This window comes from Saimiri boliviensis, chromosome 5 (genome assembly GCF_048565385.1).
Source record: "Saimiri boliviensis isolate mSaiBol1 chromosome 5, mSaiBol1.pri, whole genome shotgun sequence".
Lineage (NCBI taxonomy): Eukaryota > Metazoa > Chordata > Mammalia > Primates > Cebidae > Saimiri > Saimiri boliviensis.
The window spans coordinates 21,627,757-21,651,178 of record NC_133453.1 but is presented as its reverse complement, the minus strand read 5'-3'; the positions used below and the strand labels follow the sequence as shown (position 1 = coordinate 21,651,178).

General features: G+C 57.5%; 1 protein-coding gene across 4 annotated transcripts; it reads right to left on the bottom strand.

Moving 5' to 3' along the window:
- Positions 1 to 69: 69 nt before the first annotated feature.
- OBSL1 (obscurin like cytoskeletal adaptor 1) lies at positions 70 to 22,904 on the bottom strand. Of its 4 annotated transcripts, none has more exons than XM_010336257.3 (21): positions 21,438 to 22,755; positions 19,349 to 19,618; positions 19,012 to 19,263; positions 18,567 to 18,869; positions 18,127 to 18,423; positions 15,624 to 15,896; positions 13,723 to 13,995; positions 12,767 to 13,039; positions 8,951 to 9,223; positions 7,607 to 7,882; positions 7,246 to 7,533; positions 6,786 to 7,061; positions 5,902 to 6,171; positions 5,464 to 5,736; positions 3,888 to 4,154; positions 2,878 to 2,990; positions 2,196 to 2,352; positions 1,869 to 2,030; positions 1,447 to 1,551; positions 864 to 1,133; positions 70 to 202 (listed from the first exon to the last, which is right to left on the bottom strand). In XM_010336257.3, the coding sequence occupies exons 1-21, from the start codon at positions 22,447 to 22,449 to the stop codon at positions 195 to 197; spliced, it is 5,691 nt and encodes a 1,896-aa protein (XP_010334559.2). In that variant the 5' UTR covers positions 22,450 to 22,755; the 3' UTR covers positions 70 to 194. The 4 variants fall into 4 exon arrangements, with proteins under 4 accessions (XP_010334559.2, XP_074255074.1, XP_074255075.1 ...); XM_074398973.1 differs by lacking the exon at positions 70 to 202 and adding an exon at positions 219 to 577 and having other exon boundaries at positions 21,438 to 22,548; XM_074398974.1 differs by lacking the exons at positions 70 to 202; positions 864 to 1,133 and having other exon boundaries at positions 1,464 to 1,631; positions 21,438 to 22,548.
- Between the last annotated feature and the right edge of the window lie 518 nt (positions 22,905 to 23,422).

Here is a 23,422-nt window from a genome sequence, read left to right as displayed (position 1 = left end):
TACAGCCCTCACTGCACAGGGGCAACAGGCAAGGTCTGCCCTCCCACATCACTCAGAGAGGCAAGGGAATGAGCTGTAGCACTTTTATTGTTTCCTGACACCTCTGATTTCCCTGTCTCTCCTCCCCTGCCCAGGGTAAGGGCACACGCCTTCCAAGCTGTCCAAGGGCACCTGCCTGGCCTGGTTCGGTCCTCCTAGTTACCTGCAGAGGAATGACTCCACGTGGGGCTGGGGAGAGAGTGGGTACCACCTTCCTCTTCCCCGGCAGAGCCTGGACACTAGCACAGGAAGAGCTGGGCCCACAGGCTCTGCCCTACCCTTTCTGGGCCTCTGTTAGGGCTGTCTTGGAAGGTGGGGGTCAGCTAGGGGTAGGGCACAGCTCAACATCTGGAGGGAATGCTGGGATTTGGGATAGAAGGTGGGATGTCTCTTCCTGTGAGACATGTGTAAGAGGAAAGGAAGAGGCCTCTGCTAAGGCTGACATGGAACTCACTGAGATGGGCGGGAGGGAGGAGGGACAGGCTGGAGGCAGGCAGTGTTGGGGAGGCACAGAGGAGAGGAACTGGTAGAAATGGGGCTGTTCAAGAGAGAGAAACATGGTCCAGTGGCAAGAGAGAAGCCTGGCAGGAAGGGGTGTAGAAAGGTGGGAACAGCTGACCAGGAGCAGCTGATCTGAATCAAGCGGTTCCAGGGCTTTCCAGCCCTAGGTGTGCTCTATCCCTCCCCTCCCCCACCCCCACCTCCAACACATCCCGGGACCCGCCGCCACCCCAAGTCCTCGAAAGCCTCCCATAGGTGTGGCTTAGCCCATCGGCTCCCAGGTGTCCTCGTCCGCCTGCCTCTGCCCAGTCGGCTTTACTCACCCTCTACCAGCAGCCGTGTGTGGGCGCTGTCCTGGCCGGCCTGGCAGCAGTAGGTGCCCTGGTCCTCAGGTCGAACGTCATGGATGACCAGGCTGTGGGTGGGGCCGTGGCTGCGCATCTCATACTTATCTCCCGGGCACAGCTCGGCCCCCTCCCGCAACCAGCACACGTGGCCCCCCGAGCGGGACACAGTCACTTCCAGCACGGCCCGGCGGCCCACCAGAATGGTCTTCTCGCGAGGGGGGCGGCGGCACATCTGGAGAGGCAATGCTGAGGGTAGGGGGCGGGGGCTTAAGTTAATAGGGACACAAATAGCCCCCAGGAGAAGAGACGCATCTTCCCTCCCTGCAGCCTCCACTCATGGCCTCAGCCCTCTATGCCACTGGTCCGTTCCTTTGCACCTCAAATCCGAAGTCTCCTCTTCCCAGGGAAACGCGGTGCCCTCTGTGACCCGGCCCAGGAGAGCCCTTCGGGGGAAGGGGAAGAGGAAGGCAGCGTTCCCGGGGTCACTCCCGGTCCGTCAGTCCCCCGGCGGGAGAGGAGAGGGTGTTCTTTCCCTGTCGCTCCCGCCCTTGGTGCTTACCCTCCACTTCCAGCAGAGCCAAGGACTGGGCGGGCCCCGCCTGGAAGCGGACTTCACCGGCGTCCTCGGCGCGCAGCTCGCTCAGCACCAGAATGTGTTTCTTCCCTGGGGGTGACGGGGTCGCTAGCGAGGCCGGAGCCACCTCAGAGGAGCGCTGGGGACGAGGGTGGGGCCGCAGCAGGCCCCTGGGTCGGTTCGGACGCCGTTAGTGTACGCTAAGTGGGGCGGAACCGGGGTGCGGAGCGGGGAGAGGAGCGGTCCGGGACTCGGGGCTGGGGGCTGGGGAGAGACCGGGGACGCGGCTCTGGTGCCTTGAGGCGGGGCCCGTCGGAGCCGGAGGTGGGGCTTGTCCCGCGGGGCGGGGTCTGTCCGAGCCTGGGCGGGGCAGCGAGGGGCCGGAGAGGGTAGCCAGGCTGCCAGACCTTCTTGTCGGATGCGGACGCGGGCTCCGGGTCTCAGCGGGCGGCCTCCGAGCTCCCAGCGCCCCGTGGTCTCGGCCTCCGACACGGTGCACTCGAACGTAGCGCCGCCGCCTTCGCGGGCTCTCACCGACAGCAGCTCTGAGAGCACCGCCACTGTGCGGGCTGGGGCGGAGCCCGGGGCGTGAGCGGGGCGGGCGGAGGGCAGGTGCTGGCCACGCCCCCACGCCCCTTTTTAGAAGCACGCGCGGTCAATAGGGTCGCGGGAAGATCGCTCCGCAGGTCTCGCGCCCAAAGCAGTGCCCAGCCCCCGCATCACCCCATACCCACCGCGCACGGTCAGGCGGACCGGCCCAACGCGGGCCGTTCCCAACGCGCAGCTGTAGGTCCCGGCGTCCGAGGGGCTGCAGCGCCGCAGCTGGAGAAGGCGGCGCGTGCCGAGGGCCTGGAGCCGGAGCCGCGGGCTTGGAGTGAGCGCGCGCCCGTCCTAGGGGCGGGAGTTGCAGAGGGTCGGGGAGAGCACGGCTGGGAGCGGGCGGCGGCACCCTCTGTTGATGCCAAGGGGTCTCGAGGCGCGTTTATGTGTATCTCGTGTTCCCAAGCTGGGATCGGGCTGTCCCACGACTTCGGGGCCGTGCCAGGAGCCTCTTTGAGAAGGTGTCACCCTTTGGGGACCTTAGGGCCCCAAAGGTGCACGGGAAGCCCAGAGCCAGGTATCAGTCACAGGGGGACATGGTCACGGATTCTGGAATTAGGCAAACCTGGATTCAAATATGGGCTCCATCTCTTTGGTCTGCCCTTGGGCAGGTAATTTCGTCCCACTGAGCATCAGTTTCCTCATAGATAACACAATGACAAGGCCTACCTCCTAGAGTTGTAAGGAGTAAGGGATTAAATGTAACGCAAATGCACAGTGCCAGGCACACACGCCGAAGAAGTATTAGTTGTTTCTTGGTGCATTATCGTTGGTGTTATGATGTTGAAGTGGACTGGGCTGGGGTTGGGCTCTGACCTTCTCCCAGGTAACATCAGCCAAAGCTTGGGAAAGCTCGCACTCGAACGTAGCTGTGTCGCCCTCGGTCACCTCTAGGTCCTGTGGCCCCCGAACGATGGTCACTGGGACCTCTGGGAGTGGGAGAGAGAGGACAGTGCAGAGGGAGCAGGATGGGGACCCAGCTTGCAGCGACAAGGAAGGCACGCACTTGGGCACAAGGGGTCAGTAGAGGACACTAGCGAGTAGGGGGATAAGCTGGGTCAAGTGGTCCAAGAAGGATCAGTCAGTGGAAGGGGGTGCGGGGAGGGTCACAGCAGGGCTACAGGGCTAATGGGTTAGGAGCGGCCAACTAGGAGTCACACTTTAAGGTGCTCCGTGGGGAGAGGCTGGAGGCCAGAGGGCAATGGGGAAATGAGCAGAGATGCCAGTGGAGTCACCCACAGGTGGGCATGGTCAGTGGGGTCACATGTGGCCAGAATGCCCAGCAGGAGACACTGGTCATTGGGGGACCCAATGGGTTCAGAGGAGCAATGAGCAACATGCTAGAGCAGGTGTGGTCAGTGGGAACATCTTGGGGCTGGAAGCAAAAATGGGGGACGCTCCAGCAGAGTTGCTAGTGATGTCACCCCTAGGCAGTCAGTGGATTGGAAGGACTCGAGTGGTCACAGGGACTACACTCAGGCAGGCAGAGGGAGCCATGGCAGGCAGTGTAGCCAGCAGGGTCACAGTTAGAGTGGTCAGTGGGGTAGTGTACAGGCAGGCAGACAGCAGGGACCACAGTAGCATAGGCATGCTCATCAGTCAGTGGCTGACAGAGCCTGGGGCAGTCAGGGGCCACACTCAGGCAGAGGAGTCTCTGGGGCCACACAGGGCCAAAGGGTTGGGGGGTCACACTCTGGCAGGGATGTCAGTGAGGGCCACACAGGGCCAAAGGGTCAGGGGGTCACACGAGTCGGGGTCAGTATTCATGCCTGGGGTGAGTAGGGCCACATAGGTCAGCAGGCAGGCTGTGGTCTTGGCACCCACACCTCTCACAACGAGTCTGGCTGCGCAGCGCAGGGAATCCGCCGTGAAGGAGACACAGCCTGAGTCGGCCAGGCCTAGGCCGCTGAGTACCAATTGGTGACTCTGGCCCTCCGAGTGGATGTGGCACTTGGGCCCCGGATGCAGCCGGACTCCACCCCGGGCCCACTCCCCGGTCACACCTTCCTGGGACAGCTCCAGCTGGAAGGTGGCACTGCCACCCTCACTGATGGTTACGTCCTCCAGAGGCCGCAGCACCCTCAGCTGCCTCGCTGGCCGGGGGAGATGGAGAGAGAAGGAGGATGAGGCCTCCAGCTCTGGGCAGGGTTTGCAGTGGCTCCTCCATCCCTTGGCCCTGCCTATACCCCCCAACACCCAACCTAAGGCCCTGACCAAAATAGTTCAGAACCAGTGTGCAGGAAGGAGGAGGCACAGCGGATAGACTTGGTGGGGGCACAGGGCTGGATTAGGGTTAGGAGATGAGGGCACAGGAATGGGGAGGAGTGTGGTTGGGGGCTCATGGAGTCTAGGTGGAGTGCTGTGACACTGGAAGGAGCATGGAATTTGGAGTCATGTACACTACAAATAGAACCTCACTCTACCACAGAGTTTGTGCGCTGTGTGATCTTTGGCAAATGGCCTGACCTCTCCGGGCCCCAGCTGCCCCAGCTGTACAAGGTGAATAACACTGGGACACGGGTTTATTGCGATAATTTCATGAATGAAATAAGTTAGAAGAGATACATGTCACCAGCGGCAATTATTCACCAAGCTGTGTGTAAGCATTTTTCATGTTATCTGTTTATGTTCCCAGAGACACTTGAGATGGGGATCAACCCCATTTTAAATATTTGAGGCAGGATCTCACCATCACCCAGGCTGGAATGCTGTGGCATGATCGTAGCTCACTGCAGCCTCAGACTCCTGGGTTCAAGCAATCCTTCTGCCTCAGCCTCACTAGTAGCTGGGACTACAGGTGCACAGTCTCATGCCCAGCTAATTTTTTTTTGTAGAGATAGGGTCTTGCTATGTTGCCCAGGCTGGCCTCGAACTCCTGGAGTCAAGGGATCCTCCTACCTTGGCCTCCCAAAACGTTAGGATTACAGATGTGAGCCACTACATCTAGTCTTAGCCCCATTTTTAAAGAACATTTGGCTCAGAGAGGTTACATAAGTTGCATGAGGAAACAACGGGCTCCAGCTTGGGGTTGGAGGAGTGGGGTGCCGTTTGCCAGCCATCCCTGCTACTTAAGTGGGTATGTGTATCCCTAGAACACATGACTGAAGGATGCCCATGGCAAGTCTTTTTGGAGAATATTTATGTTTATAGCAAGGCCAACTTGGAAATATGAAATGGAATGCAAAATCCACACGGACTTTTAAGGTAAATAAAAAACACTAGAAAAAGAAAAGTTTTGCTTTGGGCAGGCTGCTGCAGGTTCCACCCCCAGACTGGGACGGCCAGGGCTGACTTTCCTCAGCGGTGAGGGGCACTTTGGTCAGGGCCTGAGGGACTCCAGGACAGCCAGAAAAGGCTGTGCTGTGGGACGGGTAATTCATTAAGAGAGGACAGGGCACTCACGCCTCACGCTGAGCCTGGCCAGGGTGCGATCGTGGTGGCTCTCGCAGCCGTAGGTGCCCTGGTCAGCCAGTACAACACCATGGATGAAGAGGCGGTGGATGTGCTCATCCTGGGCCATAGACAGGCGAGAGTCGTGGGGCAGGGGCTGCCCACCTCGCACCCAGCGCACGGCTCCCACTGCACCCACTCGGCCTGTCTCCACTTCGAAACACACGTCCTGGCCTTCCTCTGCCCGCACGTCCTGCAGCCGCCGTAGGAATAGCAGCTCTGTCTCTGGTGGGAAAGAAGGAGGAGGCCATAGAGGCTGGTGGGGTTCAAGGCCGGCCCCTTGCTCCATCCTACTGGTCTGTCCCTAGGCGGACAGGCAAGGCTGTGGGGGCCCAGGATGGGGGGTACAGCCACGGGACACAGAGCATCTCATCCTCCTCAGGACCTCACCTCGAACATGGAGCCGGGCACTTGTGGCTGTGCTCCCTGCACGCACAGTCACGGTCCCCGCATCCCCCAGCTGGCAGCCTCGCAGGGTCAAGGTGCGGCTTGAACCGTTCTGGGCCATCTCCACCTGGGGCCCCGGAGTGATGACGGCTCCATTGCGCAGCCAGGTGACATCGGCATCTGGTGGGGAGACTTCACACCGGAACGTGGCATCATCGCCCTCATGGACAGTAAGTGGTGTCAGCTCCGAGACCAGCTTCACCGGCAGCGGCTCTGAGGGCGTGGTCAGGTAATGAGATGTGTGGGGTCTTTTCCCTCCTCCCCTTTCATCCTGTCCTCAGGATACAGGCCCTCACCCCCAGTCATTTAATAAACCTTCCATGAAGACCTGCCATGTATGGGCCATAGGGGTGGCCCAAAGGACAAGATGTCAACTCCCTGCCACTCCTTTCAGTCAGTTCCTTGAAATCCTAGCCTAGCGCCCCACCTCCATGACGTCCTAATAACAGATCATTTACCAGGGACCCTACTTAGAGCATATACTTGTCACAACAGGTCTATAAGACAAGCACTATCCCCTCTTCTCAGAGCTGGGGCTCAGAGAGGCTGAAGAACTTGGCCAATGTCACACAACTACCGGGGCCCAGAATCCAGGCTGGAACCTGGGTGGGTGGATTCTGGAGCCCCTGCTTTTAACCACCTATGCCACTCTCACGCAAGGGTTTCTGGAAAGGGGAGCCGTAAACCCCTATCCAAGTGATAGTCACACATGCACTGGTTGGAGCCAGAGGCAGCAAAGCAGGGTGGAGGGGTAAGGGAGCCCCAGAATTGTGGCAGGTGGTCCTTGGGGTGCCAGAGCCCACAGGATGTGAGGAGTGCACTGTTACCTTCCACGCTGACGAGGAAGATGCGGCTGTCCTGGGGCGCGTCGCACAGGTACTCCCCAGCGTCCCCACTCCGTGCCCCCTGCACCCGCAGCACCTGCCTGGCCCCGGCCTGCTCCAGCTGCACCCGCCCCTGGCTTGCCAGTCGCTCCCCGTCCTTGTACCAGCGCACAGGGCCCCCGGGCCCAGAGAGGTGCACCACCAGCTCGAGGTCCCCGCCTGGGGTGCTCCGAACTCTCGTCTGGGCTGCCTCGGGAGCCACCACCCGCACAGGGGGCTCTGTGGGGTCAGAGCTGGAGGTCACTTGGAAGGAGAGACTCAGGGCTTTGAGGAGGGCAGTGGGGGGCATGACAGGAAGGTCCTGAGAAAAGTGGGATAGGGATGGGCAAGGCATGCTGGAAAAGCAGGAATCCTACAGGGTTTGGGGTGCCACGCACAGGCTTAGTGTCCAGGCTGTACTCACCAGCCACCTGGACGGTGAAGCTGAGGCTCGGGGCTCCTGGGGCTGCTCCAGACTGGCAGGTGTAGAGCCCTGCATGGGCTGGGCCTGCAGCCTGGATGCAGAGGACTCGGCGGGGGCCCTCAGCATGGAACTCTAAGCCCTCTCCCTCCTGCACGGGCTTCCCATTGTGGCTCCAGATCACAGGGGCACCAGCCCGGGACAGTTCACAGCTCAGCACCACTGGCTCCCCGGGAGCCACACAGAGCGGGCTCGGGGCTCTCTCTGGAGCAAGGAACTGCACTGGGGGCTCTGGGTAAGAGAGGAGGGTGTCAGTCCATGCTTGTCCTTGCCTCCCCACCCCAGGTTGGCCAGGAGCACGCACCAGCCAGGATGACATTGAAGGTGATGGCCTCATCTCGGGTCTCACACACATACTCCCCGGCGTCCTCAGGCTGGGCGTGGGGCAGGGTCAGGGTGCGGGTGGACCCCTTGGCACCCAGCTGCAGGGCGTCTGATGCCTCCACTTCCAGCCCGTCCTTGTACCAGCGCACCTGAGACCCAGCTGGGGCCACCTCACAGCGCAGCTCCACGCGCCCGGGAGCCCCAAAATGCAGATCCAGGGATCGGGCTGCTGGATGCACAATCCTCTCTGGCGGGGCTGGTGGGTGGGCAGAGAGAGGGGCACATGGGCTTGGGGAGCAGGCCTCTCCTGCCTTACCCACCAGATCCTCAGCCCTACCCCCTGGCAGCACAGCTGTTGGGAATGGTGCCAGCAGCAGTCCATGGAGCAGCTGCTGTGTGCCAGGCACTGTGCTAAGCCCTGGTTTTGTTTGTTTGTTTGTTTGTTTTTTTGAGATGGACTTGCACTCTTGTTGCCTAGGCGGGAGTGCAATGGTGCGATCTTGGCTCACTGCAACGTCCGCCTCCCAGGTTCGAGCAATTCTCCTGCCGCAGCCTTCTGAGTAGCTGGGATTACAGGAATGTGCCGCCACACCCGGCTAAGTTTTTTGTATTTTTAGTAGAGATGGTATTTCACCATATTGGCCAGGCTGGTCTCGAACTTATGACCTCATGATCTGCCCGCCTCGGCCTCCCAAAGTGCTGGGATTACAAGCGTAAGCCACTGCGCCCAGCCAGCCCTGTGTTTTTTTAATCAGTTACTCTGACCACCCCGAAACAGGTGCACAGCTGCTGGCTGTACCTCACAGATGAGGACCTGAGGCCTCTTTAGAAGAAACTGACTTGCTAAGCTCATACAGACAGAAAGAGGCAGATCCAGACTCACACCCAGATCTACACACCCCACTCCACAGCCACCCTACTTCCTACCCCCTTTCCTTGCTTCACCTCTGATGCACTCATTACCACCTGACAAACCATCTCTTATTTTTTGTCTGTCCACTCTTGCTAGAGTATAAACTCTGTGAAGACAGGAGATTTTGTCTTGCTGGTTCACTGCTGTATCCCCAGCGTCTAAAAGAGTGCCAAGCACATAGTAGTCGCTCAATGAGTATTGAATGAATGAATGAATGAATGAATGGTTCTAATTGATGGGCACCCTCCCACCAGGCCTCTGGTCCTGATCTGATGTGGCCAAGCAGGAATCTGATGACTGAACACAAGGAGGCTGGAAAAGGGGAAGGCTGGGATGGGGTGGGGGAGGAGGGTGTCTGTCCTTTAGCCTCCTACGTCTCTACCTCCTCCGTGTGCTTCAGAGACTGCCTACCTGTGACAGTGACAGTGAAGAAGGCTGAGTCATCTCCAGCATCGCATACGAACTCTCCCCCATCCTCAGGCTGGGCAGCAGGTAGTACCAGGCGGCAGCGTGGCCCGTCCCTCTCCAACACCAGGGCCTCGCTCTCCTCCACTTCCAGCCCGTCCTTGTACCAGCGCACAGGGGCATCCTCCCGAGATAGCTCGCACATCAGCACCACACACTCCAAGGTCACAGCGATCAAGGCCACCTCATCCCGGGGGTATAGGATCCGCACTGGGGGTTCTGCAGGGTGGGGACAACCACAGGCTGTCACAAGCTCACCGTCAGCCTCTCTGGAGCCATTTGGCAGCATGAAGATCCCATCACCCACATGATAATAATAAGTATAATAATAATAAGCAGTAATAGGTCCACAATTTGTTCTCTGAAATCTCTCGGGCCAGAGATGTTACAGAAGCCAGAATGCTTTGGATTCTGGAAATGATGCATTTCTCATCTATCACATACCTTCCTCAGCCCCCAGGGGACTGAGGGCTTCATCAGTCACATTAACATATCTGGTATAACACATAATACACTCACCCTAGGCAGGATATATTGAAAGATATAGACTTACAAGAATATATCTATAATAGATTCGTATCTTATAGATATAAGACTATAAGATACTCATATCTTACTGATATACAGCTATAGCTATATTCACCTTTCACAGGGTATTAAAACATAGAAATAGCTTCAGAGCAATCAAACTCAGGTTTTCCTGAAACGATTTGGAATACCGAACTTATAAAAGGCCTTTCGATTTTGTTTGGCATTATGGATAAGGGATAGTGGATCTGCAATAGCAAACATTGATATGCCACTTCCTAAGGTCCAGAAACAGTCCTAAGCACTTGAAATATTTAACTCTCACGGCAATCCTAAGAGGAAGGTAGTGTTTTATCCCCATTTTCCATATAAGGGCACAGAGTGATTATACGACTTCCGTAAGGTCACAGCTGGCCACATCCACTCTGGGGCAGGAGAAAGGAATACCCTCTGTCAAAGGGAGGAGGCTCAGATTCCACAGATAGTGGCAGGAATTCTAAACCAAGCCTTGCAGGAACGCAATAGTGCTTTTTGCATCCGCCTGTCTGAGAGTTCCCCAGGGGTGCTAAATGCTGATTCTGAGAGTTCACTCCAAGTTCCGGTCACTTCTCTGCAGAATGGGAACCATGTAAATATTAGAGGTGACCAGTGCATGTAGCCCAGGCCTGCCCACACTCCGGCTGCCCGCAGGTCCCCCCAGAATCTTCAAGTTTCCGGGAGACTTTAATGGCCCATCAGCCTTTGGCCCCCTGGTGGCGGGGCTGAGGAACTGCTAGCTTCCCAGTCTTGGGAGTGTGCATGGCCGAGGTAACAAGCTCCCACTCCGCCCTCTGCCAGGACTCCTGCCTTGAGCCACACAACCCACCTCCCCCATGGGCTTGCTTGCTCTAAGGGTCTGAGGGATGCAGGCTGGTCCTCTGTGGCCAAGCAAGGCCGGGAGAGAGCAGAGTGCAGCTGCCTGAGGGGTGGGGAAGGTGATGAGGGCAAGGAGAGAGCACAGGGCGCAGTGATGGGACCCGGGTGGCTACCCAGCTCTGGGACCTCAGCTTGGTGTCAGACTTGATTTGCTCTGGCCTAGAGGAGAGGTGGTGTTTGTGCGAACTTCTCTGTGAAGAGACTGGTGTTTTGAGGGGAGCCTGGGTGTGAGCTGGCGTTTGTGTGGCTGTGGCCATTATGTCTGGCCAGGGCTGGGGAGGAGAGGGTGAAGGTGAATGCTACAGGGCAGAATGTGAGCAGAAGGCCTCTTAGGCATTGTGGGCTTGTGTGTGCAGCTTGACTAGCTGGGGTACAGGGAGTGGGGGAGCCTCTAAACAGCTCAGCATGGGGCGTGACTTTCAGGACAGGGCTGGGGTAGGACAGGACTGTGGCTAAAGTAGGATGGGTGTTTCAGCGCAGCCACTGGGGTTCTGTGCCACCCAGAGCAGCCCAGCCCCAGGGACCTCCAGCCCCTGACACACACACTGGACTGGGCACTGTGAGCCAGCACCCCAAGGTCTCCGGCACTGAAACTCCATCACTTCCACAGTCGTCCTGAGCTTCTCCCGCTTCCAGTATTTCCCCCACACCAACCTCCTGCCTACACCCACCTCCACTTAGCTCCAGTATCAGCTTTGAAAGCACTTCCTGGCTAGGTGCAGTGGCTCACACCTGTAATCCCAGCACTTTGGGAGGCTGAGGCAGGTGGATCATGAGGTCAGGAGATCAAGACCATCCTGGCTAACACAATGAAACCCTGTCTTCACTAAAAATACAAAAAATTAGCTGGACATGGTGGCATGCACCTGTAGTCCCAGCTACTCAGGAGACTAAGGCAGGAGAATCACTCGAACCCAGGAGGCTGAGGTTGCAGTGAGCCAAGATGGCGCCACTGAACTTCAGCCTGGGTGCCTGGGTGCCAGCGAGACTCCATCTCAAAAAAAAAAAAAAAAGAAAGGCCAGGCGCGGTGGCTCACACCTGTAATCCCAGCACTTTGGGAGGCTGAGGCGGGTGGATCACGAGGTCAGGAGATCAAGACCACCCTGGTCAACATGGTGAAACCCCATCTCTACTAAAAATACAAAAAAAAAAAATTAGCTGGGCATGGTGGCGCGTGCCTGTAATCCCAGCTACTCAGGAGGCTGAGGCAGGAGAACTGCCTGAACCCAGGAGGCGGAGGTTGCAGTGAGCCAAGATCGCGCCATTGCACTCCAGCCTGGGTAACAAGAGCGAAACTCCATCTCAAAAAAAAAAAAAAAAAAAAAAGAAAGAAAGAAAAAAAACAGAAAGAAAGAAAAAAAAAAGAAAGCACCTCCTGTCGCCTGGCCAGGTGGTGGCTCTCAGCCCCAGGGTCCCTAGAGAAGCTCTAGGCAACAACCCATGCTCTAAGATCCTGGAAGGCGCCTGGCTTTCCTGCCAGGCTGTGCACTCCTGGAGGGAAGCAGCCATTTCTGTCTTCGCAGTGCTGGTTCCTGTGTGTAAAAGGGTAACTTTCTCTGAGGCCCTCCCTGACCCTCCTGCTCTGCGTTCTTGAGCCCTCTGCCCTTGGCCCTCCCAGTACTTATCACCAGGTGTCACTGTACATTTATTTGCGTGTTTATTGGTTTAACACAGGGGTCGCAAACTCAAATGCCCACAAGGGCCAGGTTAGGTTAGCGGCTGAAGCAGTCTGGGGAGAGGCAAAAAGCAATGGCAGGAAGGGTGGGACAGAGGAATGTGGGCCCCAGACTGCAGGGGCAGCTGCTACTCAGTGCCAGCTGTTCGTCGCCATGGGGGGAAGCGGGACCAGAGCCGCCGGGTCTTCGGCTTTTTCAAGAGGACGCATACCTCCGGATTGTTATCTGAACTGTCCTGACTTTGGTAAGACTCTGCAGACCAAACAAAGCATATGTGGAATGCACAGGCCCCCGGGACTGCCCGTTTGCGACCCCTGGTTAACAGCTGCCTCCTCACCTAGACTGGCAGCTCTCTCAGAATAGGAACCATGTCTGTATTACTCACCTGCTACTCCCAGTACCTGGCGCAGGGCAAGTGCTCAGTAAATGAATTGTGGCACAGAGCTGGGCCTGGCCTTGGGCACTGGGGAGGGGCTTGTTTCCTCGAATAGGAGCCCTGTGCTGATCTCAGCAAGAACCCTGGCACTCATACCTGCCGCCCCACCTTCCTCCTCCCCAGGGTGCTAGCTGGGGCTATGTGGCCAGCTCCTCCAGGGCTCAGGGCTGTCTCTGTGACCCCAGGAAGCTAGGCTGGACCCACACCTGTGACGGTGACAGTGAAGGAGGCTGACTCATCGTCGATTTCACACAAGTACTCGCCGGAGTCCTCGAGCTGGACGGCAGGCAGCACCAGGCGGCGGATGGTGTCTTCCTTCTGCAGGAGCAGCGCGGGGCTCTCCACCACCTCCTCTCCGTCCTTGGTCCAGCGCACCTCCGCCCAAGGCCGGCACAGCTCACAGGTCAGCACCACACGCTCCAGGCGCACAGCTGCCACATACACCTTGCCACTGGGATACACGATCCACGAGGAGACATCTGGAGGACAGGGACAGCTACTGCCAGGCATGACGGGTGGGCCAGGCGTAGGCCTGCCACCCTCCCTAATCCAGTTGTGTCCCCTACCCTATGTGTTGAAGAAGGACCTCCCTGAGATTGTCACACAGCAGCTGACAGTTACTCACAGCTAGAGACACATGAATACAGCTGTCACAAAAGCACACCAGACTTTGCGCTGTGCAGGGGCTGCACAGCAGGGACCATGGGGTCAGCTCCAGCTGCAGAACTGCTCCACATTCTCTGGGCTGGGACAGGAGTGGTATGAAGGGTGGAACTGAGGAGGAGGATTGGGTCCCCAGATGGAGCTGGGGATCTCCTCCTCCAAGATCTTTTGGCCTCTCTAGTGCCTAAGACCACCTGCCCTAGACTCTTCCCTGCCATAGATTCACTGTCCCCAAAGATTTCCCTTGGCAGAGGTTTTCAGGAGAACAGAGAAGGCAGGGCTTCCTTAGCCAAGACCAATGTGCTTTTGATAACACGTTTCCTGCATGTGACTAGACCATAGCTTGAGGAGAAAGGGAGGAGATCTGATCTGCCAGGGGGAGGGCAGCAGGGTGGGGAACAGTGACCCAGGAGTGAAAGTGTGGCAGCTGCCTGAGGGAGCAGGGGGCACCTTCCCCTGTGCCTCCCAGGCCCTCCTGGCTCCCCACCTGGCCCCCCACCTGTGATGGTGACGGTGAAGTAGGCACGCTCGTCTCCGGCGACACACTGAAACTCGCCCCCATCTGAGGGCTGAGTGGCAGGCAGCACCAGGCGGCGATGGGGCCCCTCACTCTCCAGCACCACGAAGTCATTCTCCTCCACCTCCTGCCCATCCTTGTACCAACGCACAGGGGCGTCCTCTCGGTCCACCTCGCAGGCCAGCATGACACACTCGGAGGTTATGGCATGCACGAACACATGCTCTCGGGGGTCCACGATGTGCACGGGGGGATCTGGGCAGGGAGCAGAAGCGGCATTGCACAGACATCCCCACACAATCAGTCTCAACTAGCTGTGTGGCCAGGAGACACTGTTTCTGCACAGGAGGACCCTGGGGAGGGCTAAGGCCCTGCTGTGTAGGGGCTCAGGGACAATGACAAGGAATACTGAAGGCATGGCAGGTGAGATACGGCAGATCATGTGGCAGCAGAGTGCTCTGAGGGTCCCCAAAAGATCAGAGGTGGTGGGGTGAGTACATGGAGGGAAGGAGGCACAGAGTTCACAGAGAGGCAGCCATTATTTGTCTAGGCTGAAGGGAGGTCACTGTCACAAGCTACATCAGGGCCATGCTGACTGCTTCTATTATTACAAGAAAGCCCCCGGGGCGGGCAGGTGAAGGATGGCCCAATAAGTGGCAACAGAGACAGCCCCTCTCCGGGTAATGAGTTCCCTGTCACAGGGTGCATTCAGGCAGGGGCCACAGGACCTCCTGGCAATAGTGTGGAAAACAGGGTTTCCACTCAGTGAGATGAGTGGGATCCGTGGTTGCCAAGCTGCTCTCTCGGAGAGTCTGTATTTGTTAGGAGAGGATCTTCAGGCTTCACCCTGGATATTGGGGCTCTGGACAGTCCAGGGAACCTGGGCATCTGCATTTATAAGCACCTTCCAGGAGTTTCCTAAAGCAGCCAGCCCAAGGACTGCCTTGTGAGAACCTCAGGGCAACTGCACTCGATGCTTCCATTTGACTCTCGCTAAGGCAGCAGGAATAGCACAATCCTGTGACTCCCAGCTCTGGTGTGACAGAGGTCATGTGACTCTTAGAGCCTCCGTTTCTTTGTCCCTGAACTGGGGATATATTGTCCCTCATCTAGTTGTGAAGATTAAACAAGAGTGTAGACTGGAAATCCTTAGCATAGCACTTGGCTCAGAGTAAGTGCCCAAAAAGTGTTCACTCCCATCTCTCCTTCCCTTGAGTGCATTTTGTTCCCCCACCCAACCCAGCAGAGGCTATGTGGGTAGTGAGTGTGCTAGACAGTGTGTGTTTAAGGGGTTTAGGAGGCAAAGGCAGGCCATGCGTGGTGCACGCCTATAGTGCCAGCTCTCAGGAGGCTGAGGAAGGAGGATCGTTTGAGCACAGGAATTCAAGGCCAGCCTGGACAACAGAGAGACCCTCACCTTAAAAAAGAAAGAAAGAAAAAAGGCAGGCGCAGTGACTCATGCCTGTAATCCCAGCACTTTCAGAAGCTGAGGCAGGTAGATCACTTGAGATCAGGAGTTTGAGACCAGCCTGACCAACATGGTGAAACCCCATCTCTCCCAAACAATACAAAAATTAGCTGGGCGCAGTGGCACACCTGTAATCACTTGGGAGGTTGAAGTGGGAGAATCGCTTGAACTCAGGAGTCGGAGGTTGCAATGAGCTGAGATCATGCCACTGCCCTCCAGCCAGGGCAACAGAGACCCTGTCTCAGATTAAAAAAAAAAAAGAAGCAATCGCAGAGTTATCTGAAACATGTTCCCTGGGCCACTAGGCTCTCCCTGTAAAGGACTTCCCCAAGTAGGCAGCAGACCAGGGGGCATGACTTATGCGGCCCCACAGTCAGCCTTGGCTGGAGGAGCCCAGGCTGGCATGGTTCCTGACCTTGGACAGTGACGTAGAAGAAGGCTGAGACCCCTTCTGTCCTGCACTCAAACTCGCCACTGTCCTGAACTTTGGCCTCGGGCAGGATCAGACGGTGTTTGCGCCCATCCATCTTCACCACCAGCAGCTCACTCTCCTCCACCTTCTGCCCATCCTTGTACCACGTCGCTGGGAAGTCCACCCTCGAGAGCTCACAGGTCAGCACCACCCGATCTGAGGTTGTGAAGGTCAATGACACCTTGTTCTGGGGGCTCAGGATGTGCACCGGGCTCTCTGTGTGGGGAGAAGCACAGATAAGCACCCGTCTCCGGTGCATGGGCTCAGCGTTGGGGTGGATGCAACGGAAACTGCTGTTGTTGTTGTTGCTGTTTTTTGAGACGGAGTTTCGCTCTTGCTACTCAGCCTAGAGTGCAATGGCGTGACCTCGGCTCACCACAAGCTCTGCCTCCTAGGTTCAAGCAATTCTCCTGCCTCAGCCTCCCAAGTAGCTGGGACTACTAGCGTATGCCACCATGCCCAGCTAACTTTTGTATTTTTAGTAGAGACAGGGTTTCACCATGTTGACCAGGATGGTCTCGATCTCTTGACCTTGTGATCCACCCGCCTCGGCCTCCCAAAAGTGCTGGGATTATAGGTGTGAGCCACCGCACCCAGCCTGGTTTCTTTTTTTTTTTTTTTAATTTTGAGATGGAGTTTCACACATTTCCCAGGCTGAAGTGCAATGGCGCAATCTCGGCTCACTGCAACCTCTGCCTCCCAGGTTCAAGCAATTCTGCCTCAGCCTCCCTAGTAGCTGGGATTACAGGCATCCACCACCATGCCTGGCTAATTTTTTTGTATTTTCAGTAGAGACAGGGTTTCTCCAAGTTGGTCAGGCTGGTCTCAAACCCCCGACCTCAGGTGATCCGCCTGCCTCATCCTCCCAAAGTGCTGGGATTACAGGCGTGAGCCACCATGCCTGCCCTGTTGTTGGGGTTTTTAAAAATAGGCTTGGGCTTACACACCAACCCTTAAGAGCGGTGCTTTGGCTGTGCATAAGAATTCCTAGGGAGCCTGCCAAAAATGCAGAATTCTTGGACTCCCAAGTGTGCAGGGGCCAGGAAATCTGCATTATAAACCAGCCCTCTAGGTGGTTCTGATGTCAGGGAGCCCAGGTCCCATTTTGAAAAATGCTGCTCTGGTTGCTGGTCAGGTCTCACCTGGCCCTCTGCCTGCGATGCTGACAGCGAATCACCCCAAGACCCTGGGCATGGGTACCAGCAGACTCTTTGATTGGTCTTGCCAACTCCAGCAACAGTGACATGGCAAATGCTAGTATGATCCTTGAACCTTCAGCCCCCCTCATCCTCAGGGATGCCTCGTTCTCCTCCTTCCACCTTTCAGCAGGTGGCACAGTGTGATCAGGAGCCAGACTGCCTGGGTTCATAATTCAGCACCTCGCTCATTATTTCCGTGCTTTGAGCAAGTCACTTAACCTCTCTGTAACTGTCTCCCCTGCTATAAAATAGGAATGTCAAAAGAACCTATGTTTTTTTTTTTTTTTTTTTTTTTTTGAGACAGAGTTTCGCTCTTGTTGCCCAGGCTGGAGTGCAATGGCACGATCTCGGCTTACCGCAAACTCCGCCTCCCGGGTTCAGGCAATTCTCCTGCCTCAGCCTCCTGAGTAGCTGGGATTACAGGCACGCACCACCATGCCCAGCTAATTTTTTGTATTTTTAGTAGAGACGGGGTTTCACCATGTTACCAGGATGGTCTCGATCTCTTGACCTCGTGATCCACCCACCTCGGCCTCCCAAAGTGCTGGGATTACAGGCTTGAGCCACCGCGCCCGGCCAAAAGAACCTATCTTAAGTTCGAGATAAGCCTGGGCAACAGGGTGAAACCCCATGTCTACTAAAATACAAAAATAAGCCAGGCATGGGGGTGCACATCTGTAGTCCCAGCTACTCAGGATGCTGAGGCAGGAGAACTGCTTGAACCTGGGAGGCAGAGGTTACAGTGAGCCGAGATTGCACCATTGCACTCCAGCCTGGGCGACAAAGCGAGACTCTGGGGAAAAAAAGAAAGAACCTATCTTACAGGGCCATTGAGAAGATCGTGTTAATCTATGTAAGGTGACACAGGACGGTGCATGGCAGGTAGGAAGTTGCAATGAAAGTGTCAGGAATTGAACAATAGGGCAGGAGGTAGTCAGGGACTAGCAGCCAGGGTCTGTCTTTCAAATGAGATGACAAATGCGACAGAATCCTGTAAACCACAAAGCACTCCAGAGAACTGGGATATGATGCTGACATATATCAAGATAACAAGGGGTGCTCTGGATGTTGCATGTGGGTTGAAATTGGCCTTCTGGACCTCTGAGCCCTCCACCTGCGCCCATCGTGGATGCTCCTTGCTCTCCTGGCCCAGATACAAGAAATGGGAACAGCATCTGTCTCATTTTGCCAACAGAACTTCTGTGTCTTGACCCTCTCTGCCCACTCAGGTCCCCACAGGCACCAACCTTGGATGGTGAGGGCAGCTGAGTCCTGCACGCCGGGGCAGCTGAAGCCGACCAGGGCCCCGCTGTCCTGGTGCTTGACGGCATGCAGGATGAGTCTGTGCTGCAGGCCTTTCTGCTCCACATGGTACCGCAGGGCCCCAGGTTCCACCTGGCCCTCCGGCTTGTGACTCTTGAGCTCTTCCCCATTAAGGAACCAGGTACCCTGGATGATGGTGGAGAGATCGAGGGAGAAGACGGCATCTTCCCCGTCGTATACCTGCACATCTTCCAGACCTGCCACCAGGCGAGCTGTGGGCACTGAGGCAGTGACAGAGTGCAGCTGTTAGAACTACAAGGGGTGGCAGAGGGTAGAGGCTGGTGGATGGCAGGCCTGTGAAAGGACCAGCACTGAGGGCTGGGGAAAGGAGAAGTGATGAGCGGGTCTGGCAGGATCAACTCACCAAGGTGAGCAGAACCATGGAACACCACGTGAGGACTGCGACCATGTCCGCTGACTGCGCAGATGCGGAAGCGGTAGTCACCCTCGGAGGGCACACAGTCGCCCGGCACCTCCACGGCTCCGGCTTTCTCGATGCTGAAGCACTGAATCCAGTCTTCAGAGCCCACTTCCTGCCGCTCCAGCCGGTAGATGAATGGGGTCTCAGGAGCAGGCTCGGGAGGCTTCCAGGTCAGCAGGACTGTGTTCTTCTGGCCCTTGAACATCTCAGCCGACACGGGGGGCCCTGGGGGACTGTGCTTGACGCCTGAGACCAAGGCAAGGACGTGTTCCAGCCTTGCTTGGGCCTCCACAGCCCTTCCACCTTAAATCTACTTCACCAACCCAGCTGGGGCATCTGGCCAACCTCCCACCCTGGCCCGCCTGTCCAGAGGCCTTCCTGCCCTCACATTTGACTCTGAGCAGCGCAGTGGTACGGGAGTTGCCCAGGCTAAAGATGACCTCGCCAGCATCTTCTCGGGTGACCCCTGGAAGGACCAGCGCATGCATGTGGCCCGAGGTGGTCTGGCAAATGGCCGGCAGCTCCTCTCCATCACGACTCCACCGTCCCTGGACCCCAGCCTCTAGAGTTTCCACCAGCAGCACTGCATTCTCTCCCTCCAGGACATCGAGCTTCCGGGGCAGGCGCTTCAGGATGGGCCCTGAGATGCAGACAGGAATCCATCAGCCTGGAGTCTGAGCACCTGCCTGCCTCTGCCTCAGCCTCTTCCCCGAGGGCCAGCCAACCTTTGACTGTGACATTGGCCACGGTGCGCACCCGGCCCCGCATCTCGCACAGATAGACACCGTCGTCATCTGCCTTCAGCCTGTGGATGATGAGGCGCCGGACGGTGCCCTCTTCGATCTGCTCGTACTTGCGGCAGGGCAGCAGCCGCTGGTCCTCTCGGAACCAGGCCGTGGGGATGCGGGAGTTGGGTACTTTACACTCCAGCACGGCAATCCCGTGCTCACGGCCCTCCACATCCTGCAGGGGCCTTGTGAACCGGAGGCGGGGCTCTGTGGAGAGGGGAGAGACAAGAGAGGGCTCTGGAGAATGGCCACACTAGGAGGAGGACTCCTCAGAGCGCATTAGTTCAGGCTGCGTGCTCTTCATGCAGAGCCAGCAGGCATTGTGGAATCACAGAAAACCATCAGAAGGCAAGCGGTGGTTCTTAAGATGGCCTAAGTTCTCATCAGGGCCTGGCACTTACTAGCCGCATCACCTTGAGACAGTCCATTTCAATATTTCTGAGCCTCAGTCTCCTTACTTGTAAAATGGGGAAAGAGAGGGAAAGGGCTGGACCAGATTGGTGATTTCCAAACTGTTCCTGGCTCCCCTCCCCCAGGCATTTCATATATTTCACAAAGGTCTGAGTAGAATTTAAAATATTTTAACTCTTTTCAAAAGTGTATTTCTGTCAGGCAAGGTGGCTCCTGCCTGTAATCCCAGCAATTTGGGAGGCCAAGGTGGGTGGATCACCTGAGGTCGGGAGTTCGAGACCAGCCTGAGCAACAAGGAGAAATCCCATCTCTAACAAAACACAAAATTAGCAGAGTATGGTGGCGCATGCCTCTAATCCCAGCTACTTGGGAGGCTAAGGAAGGAGAATTGCTTGAACCTGGGAGGCAGAGGTTGCGGTGAGCCAAGATTGCGCCATTGCACTCCAGCCTGGGCAACAAGAGCAAAACTCTGCCTCCAAAAAAAAAAAAAAAAAAAGTAATTTCAAAAAAAAAGAAAACAGGATGTTAGAAACCAGAAGGTTAACTTAGGTTGCTGGAGAAGCAAGTTTTTTTGTGTGTGTGCAACTCTGGGAAGCACCTCTAGCCTTCCCTTAGGGCTTTTCCTCCCTGATGGAGGTCCAGATCCACACCAACCTGGCGAATCTGTGCGCATTGAACTGTACCAGTGAGGCCACCACCACAGCCCGGGGGCCACATGCTTGACTGCATGCCAGGCAGGACTCAGGATAATTTACCAACTTTGTTTTTCCTCCGAGAGAAAAATCTGGACAACTAGTGAAGGCGTAAGCTTTTGCATTGTGATGAAATCCTGCTATGGAGAGCGTTCCCTTCCAGTGAGTTTGGGGTGTGTTTTTTTCCCTTTGAATTTTCTGTTTATGAGAATGTAAGCATTTATTGGATATTGGTGATTCAACTTTGAAATGTAAATCTCTCCTTCACCTTCCTCTTCTTTCAAACGTGGGGGGCAGTTTAATCAAAGAACAGTAAAAACATTCAGGACATTTGCCCACCCTCAAGTCTACCTTTCCACTGAAACGGTTGTTTCTCAAGGTGACAGATGCAGCCAGGCCGTCCCAACAGGGTTCAGAGCCTGAACCACGAATGCAGCCTTCACTTCAAATGCTTATATTCAATAAAATGGCCTCCTGATTCTCACTGACGCTTTAGAAGTGCCTGTTACACATTTAGACTTAGCAATTTACACCCGTAAAATACTCCTTTATCTGTTTCATCTATTGGGGCTCCAGTTGTGAATTCAGTTGGGGAAGGAGGAGTAAAATAACAAAGACGTTGAAAACCAGTAGGGGAGAAGAGTTCTAGGCCCTCTAGGTTTGTACATCAATCACTTCTTAGTGGTGTTCCACCATCTGCCTCAGAACCATTTGGGGAGTTTTCTAAGTTCCTGAGTACCCTGGAGACCTACTAAATCCGAATCCCTGGGGAGTGGGAGGCGGGCGGGTTTGGTATTTTAATATTCCCGCCGACCTCCCCTCCCCCAGTCTTCAGGGCAGCGCCGGGCACCGAGAGGGGCCGGGGTTCGGCGAGCCTCGGAGGACGAGCAAGGCCGCTCCCCCTGCCCGGGGAGCTGCCGTACCTTTCACGTGCAGCTGCACTGCGCTGAGCGTCTGGCCCGCCGAGTTGCGCGCGGCGCAGACGTAGAGCCCGCGGTCCTTGGCCTGGCAGTAGAGCACCTTGAGCACGAAGCCGCCGTCGCGGTCGCGGTACATGAGGCGGCGGCGGTCCGGGAGCAGCGGGAGGCCCTCCCAGTGCCATTCGATCTCGGGCTCGGGCTTGCCCATCACGTAGCAACGGAACTTGGCGTGCTTGCCCTCGTTCACCCAGAAGGTCTTGGGCGCGCACTTGAGCGGCTCCACCACTGGCGCTGGGCCCTCGTCGGGGTCTGCGGGCGGGCTCTCGGGGGGCTGCTGCACCTGGAGCAGCGCGCCAGCCTGCGCGTGGCCGTGCGCGTTGCGGGCGTGGCACACGTAGACGCCGGAGTCCGGCAGCCGCGCCGCCAGGATGCGCAGCGCCAGGCTCACGCCCGGGCCGTCCTCGGCACGGCCAGGCTCGAGCGCGAAGTGGCTGCTGTCCCACACTTCGTCCAGCGCCATCCCGTCCTTCTCCCAGTACAGCGTGGGCTCGGGGAGGCCCCCCGCCCGGCACGTCAACACCACCTCCGCCCCCCGCAGCACCCACTGGGACCGCGGCCCCGTCAGGAAGACCGGGGCGCCCTCCCCGGGCCCCGGCGGCGGCAGCGGGCGCTCGGCGGGCTGCGGATCGGGCTCGGAGGCCGGCGGCTCCAGCACGGTGATGGCGGCCGCCGCGTAGGCCTCTCCGGCCGCGTTGCGGGCGCGGCACACGTAGACCCCCGCGTCGGTGGGCAGCGCGCCGCTCAGCAGCAGGCCGTGCTCCGCGCCGTCCGCCGGGAAGCTCAGGCGTTCCGAGGCCGCCAGCTGCTGCCCGCCCTTTTCCCACACCACGACGGGCGGCGGCTCCCCCAGGACCACGCACTTGAGCTCGGCCTCGGCGCCACTTACCACCCGCACGGGCCGCGGGAAGCGCAGGAAGCACGGGGGGCTCCCCTGGTCCCCCGAGCTCGCCTTCATCGCGGCGGCCGCAGACCGCCCGCAGTGGCGAACCAGGGAAGGTGGGCGGAGAGCGAGCCGAGGCCAGAGGCGGCGGCGACGGTCCCGGGGCCGGGGCGCGGCTGGCGACCGGGCGCAGGGACCCGCGGAGCCCTCCCAGGCCGCCCGCTCCGTGCTTGCCTCCCTACCCTCGGCCCGGAGCTGCAGCTCTGCGGCGGCGGCGATTCCCTGACCCAGAGCCCGGCGCTTAGGGGGCAGTCCTTCCTGTTTGGCTCTCCAGCGAGGGGCCCCGCAGCCTCCTCTGCCCGTGGCCTGGCTTCCTGCTCTGGGGAGGCTCTTCCCAGCCCCCTCCCACAGCTTGGGCCTCTTTCCCCTCCTCCCTCCCACCTCCAGCCGCCAGGTCCCCAGCCGCCCGCCCGCCAGGCTTGGGCCTGAGTGGCAGAGGCGCCTGCAGCTGCCAATCCCAAAAATATTCTCTGATGACACAGCTGGAGGACAAGAGCCCAGACTGGCTCCTCTGGGCTAAGTATAGAGCAGGCGGGACCACCTGGCCCCTGCCTAGCTCCTGTTCTAGCCCCGGCCCCAGCCCTTCCCCCAATGGCTGGCCTGCCCAGCAGCTGCTCATTGAAAGGGGCCCCAGAAGGTCTGAGGGGTGGTGCACTCTGTCTCCTGGACAAATGACACTTTCTGGGGCTGGCCGGCTACAGCTCCCAGGCTTGATGTCACCGCTGGATGCGAGACTCTGTGTGTGTGTGTGTATGTGTGAATAGGGAGTTGATGTCCCCTCTGGAAGTGAGTGTGTGTGTGTGTGTGTGTGTGTGTGTGTTTGTGTGTATGTGTGTAGGGAGAAGGGGTTGTATGTTTTGCATTTGGGTCGGGTCGCTTGGGGCGAAACCCTCTCCAGCCCCTCCCCCACATTCCTGGCGGGAGTGGGAGATAAGGCTCATGGCCACAGACATCTACGTCAGAGATAGGAGGTCTCAATGCCACGGGC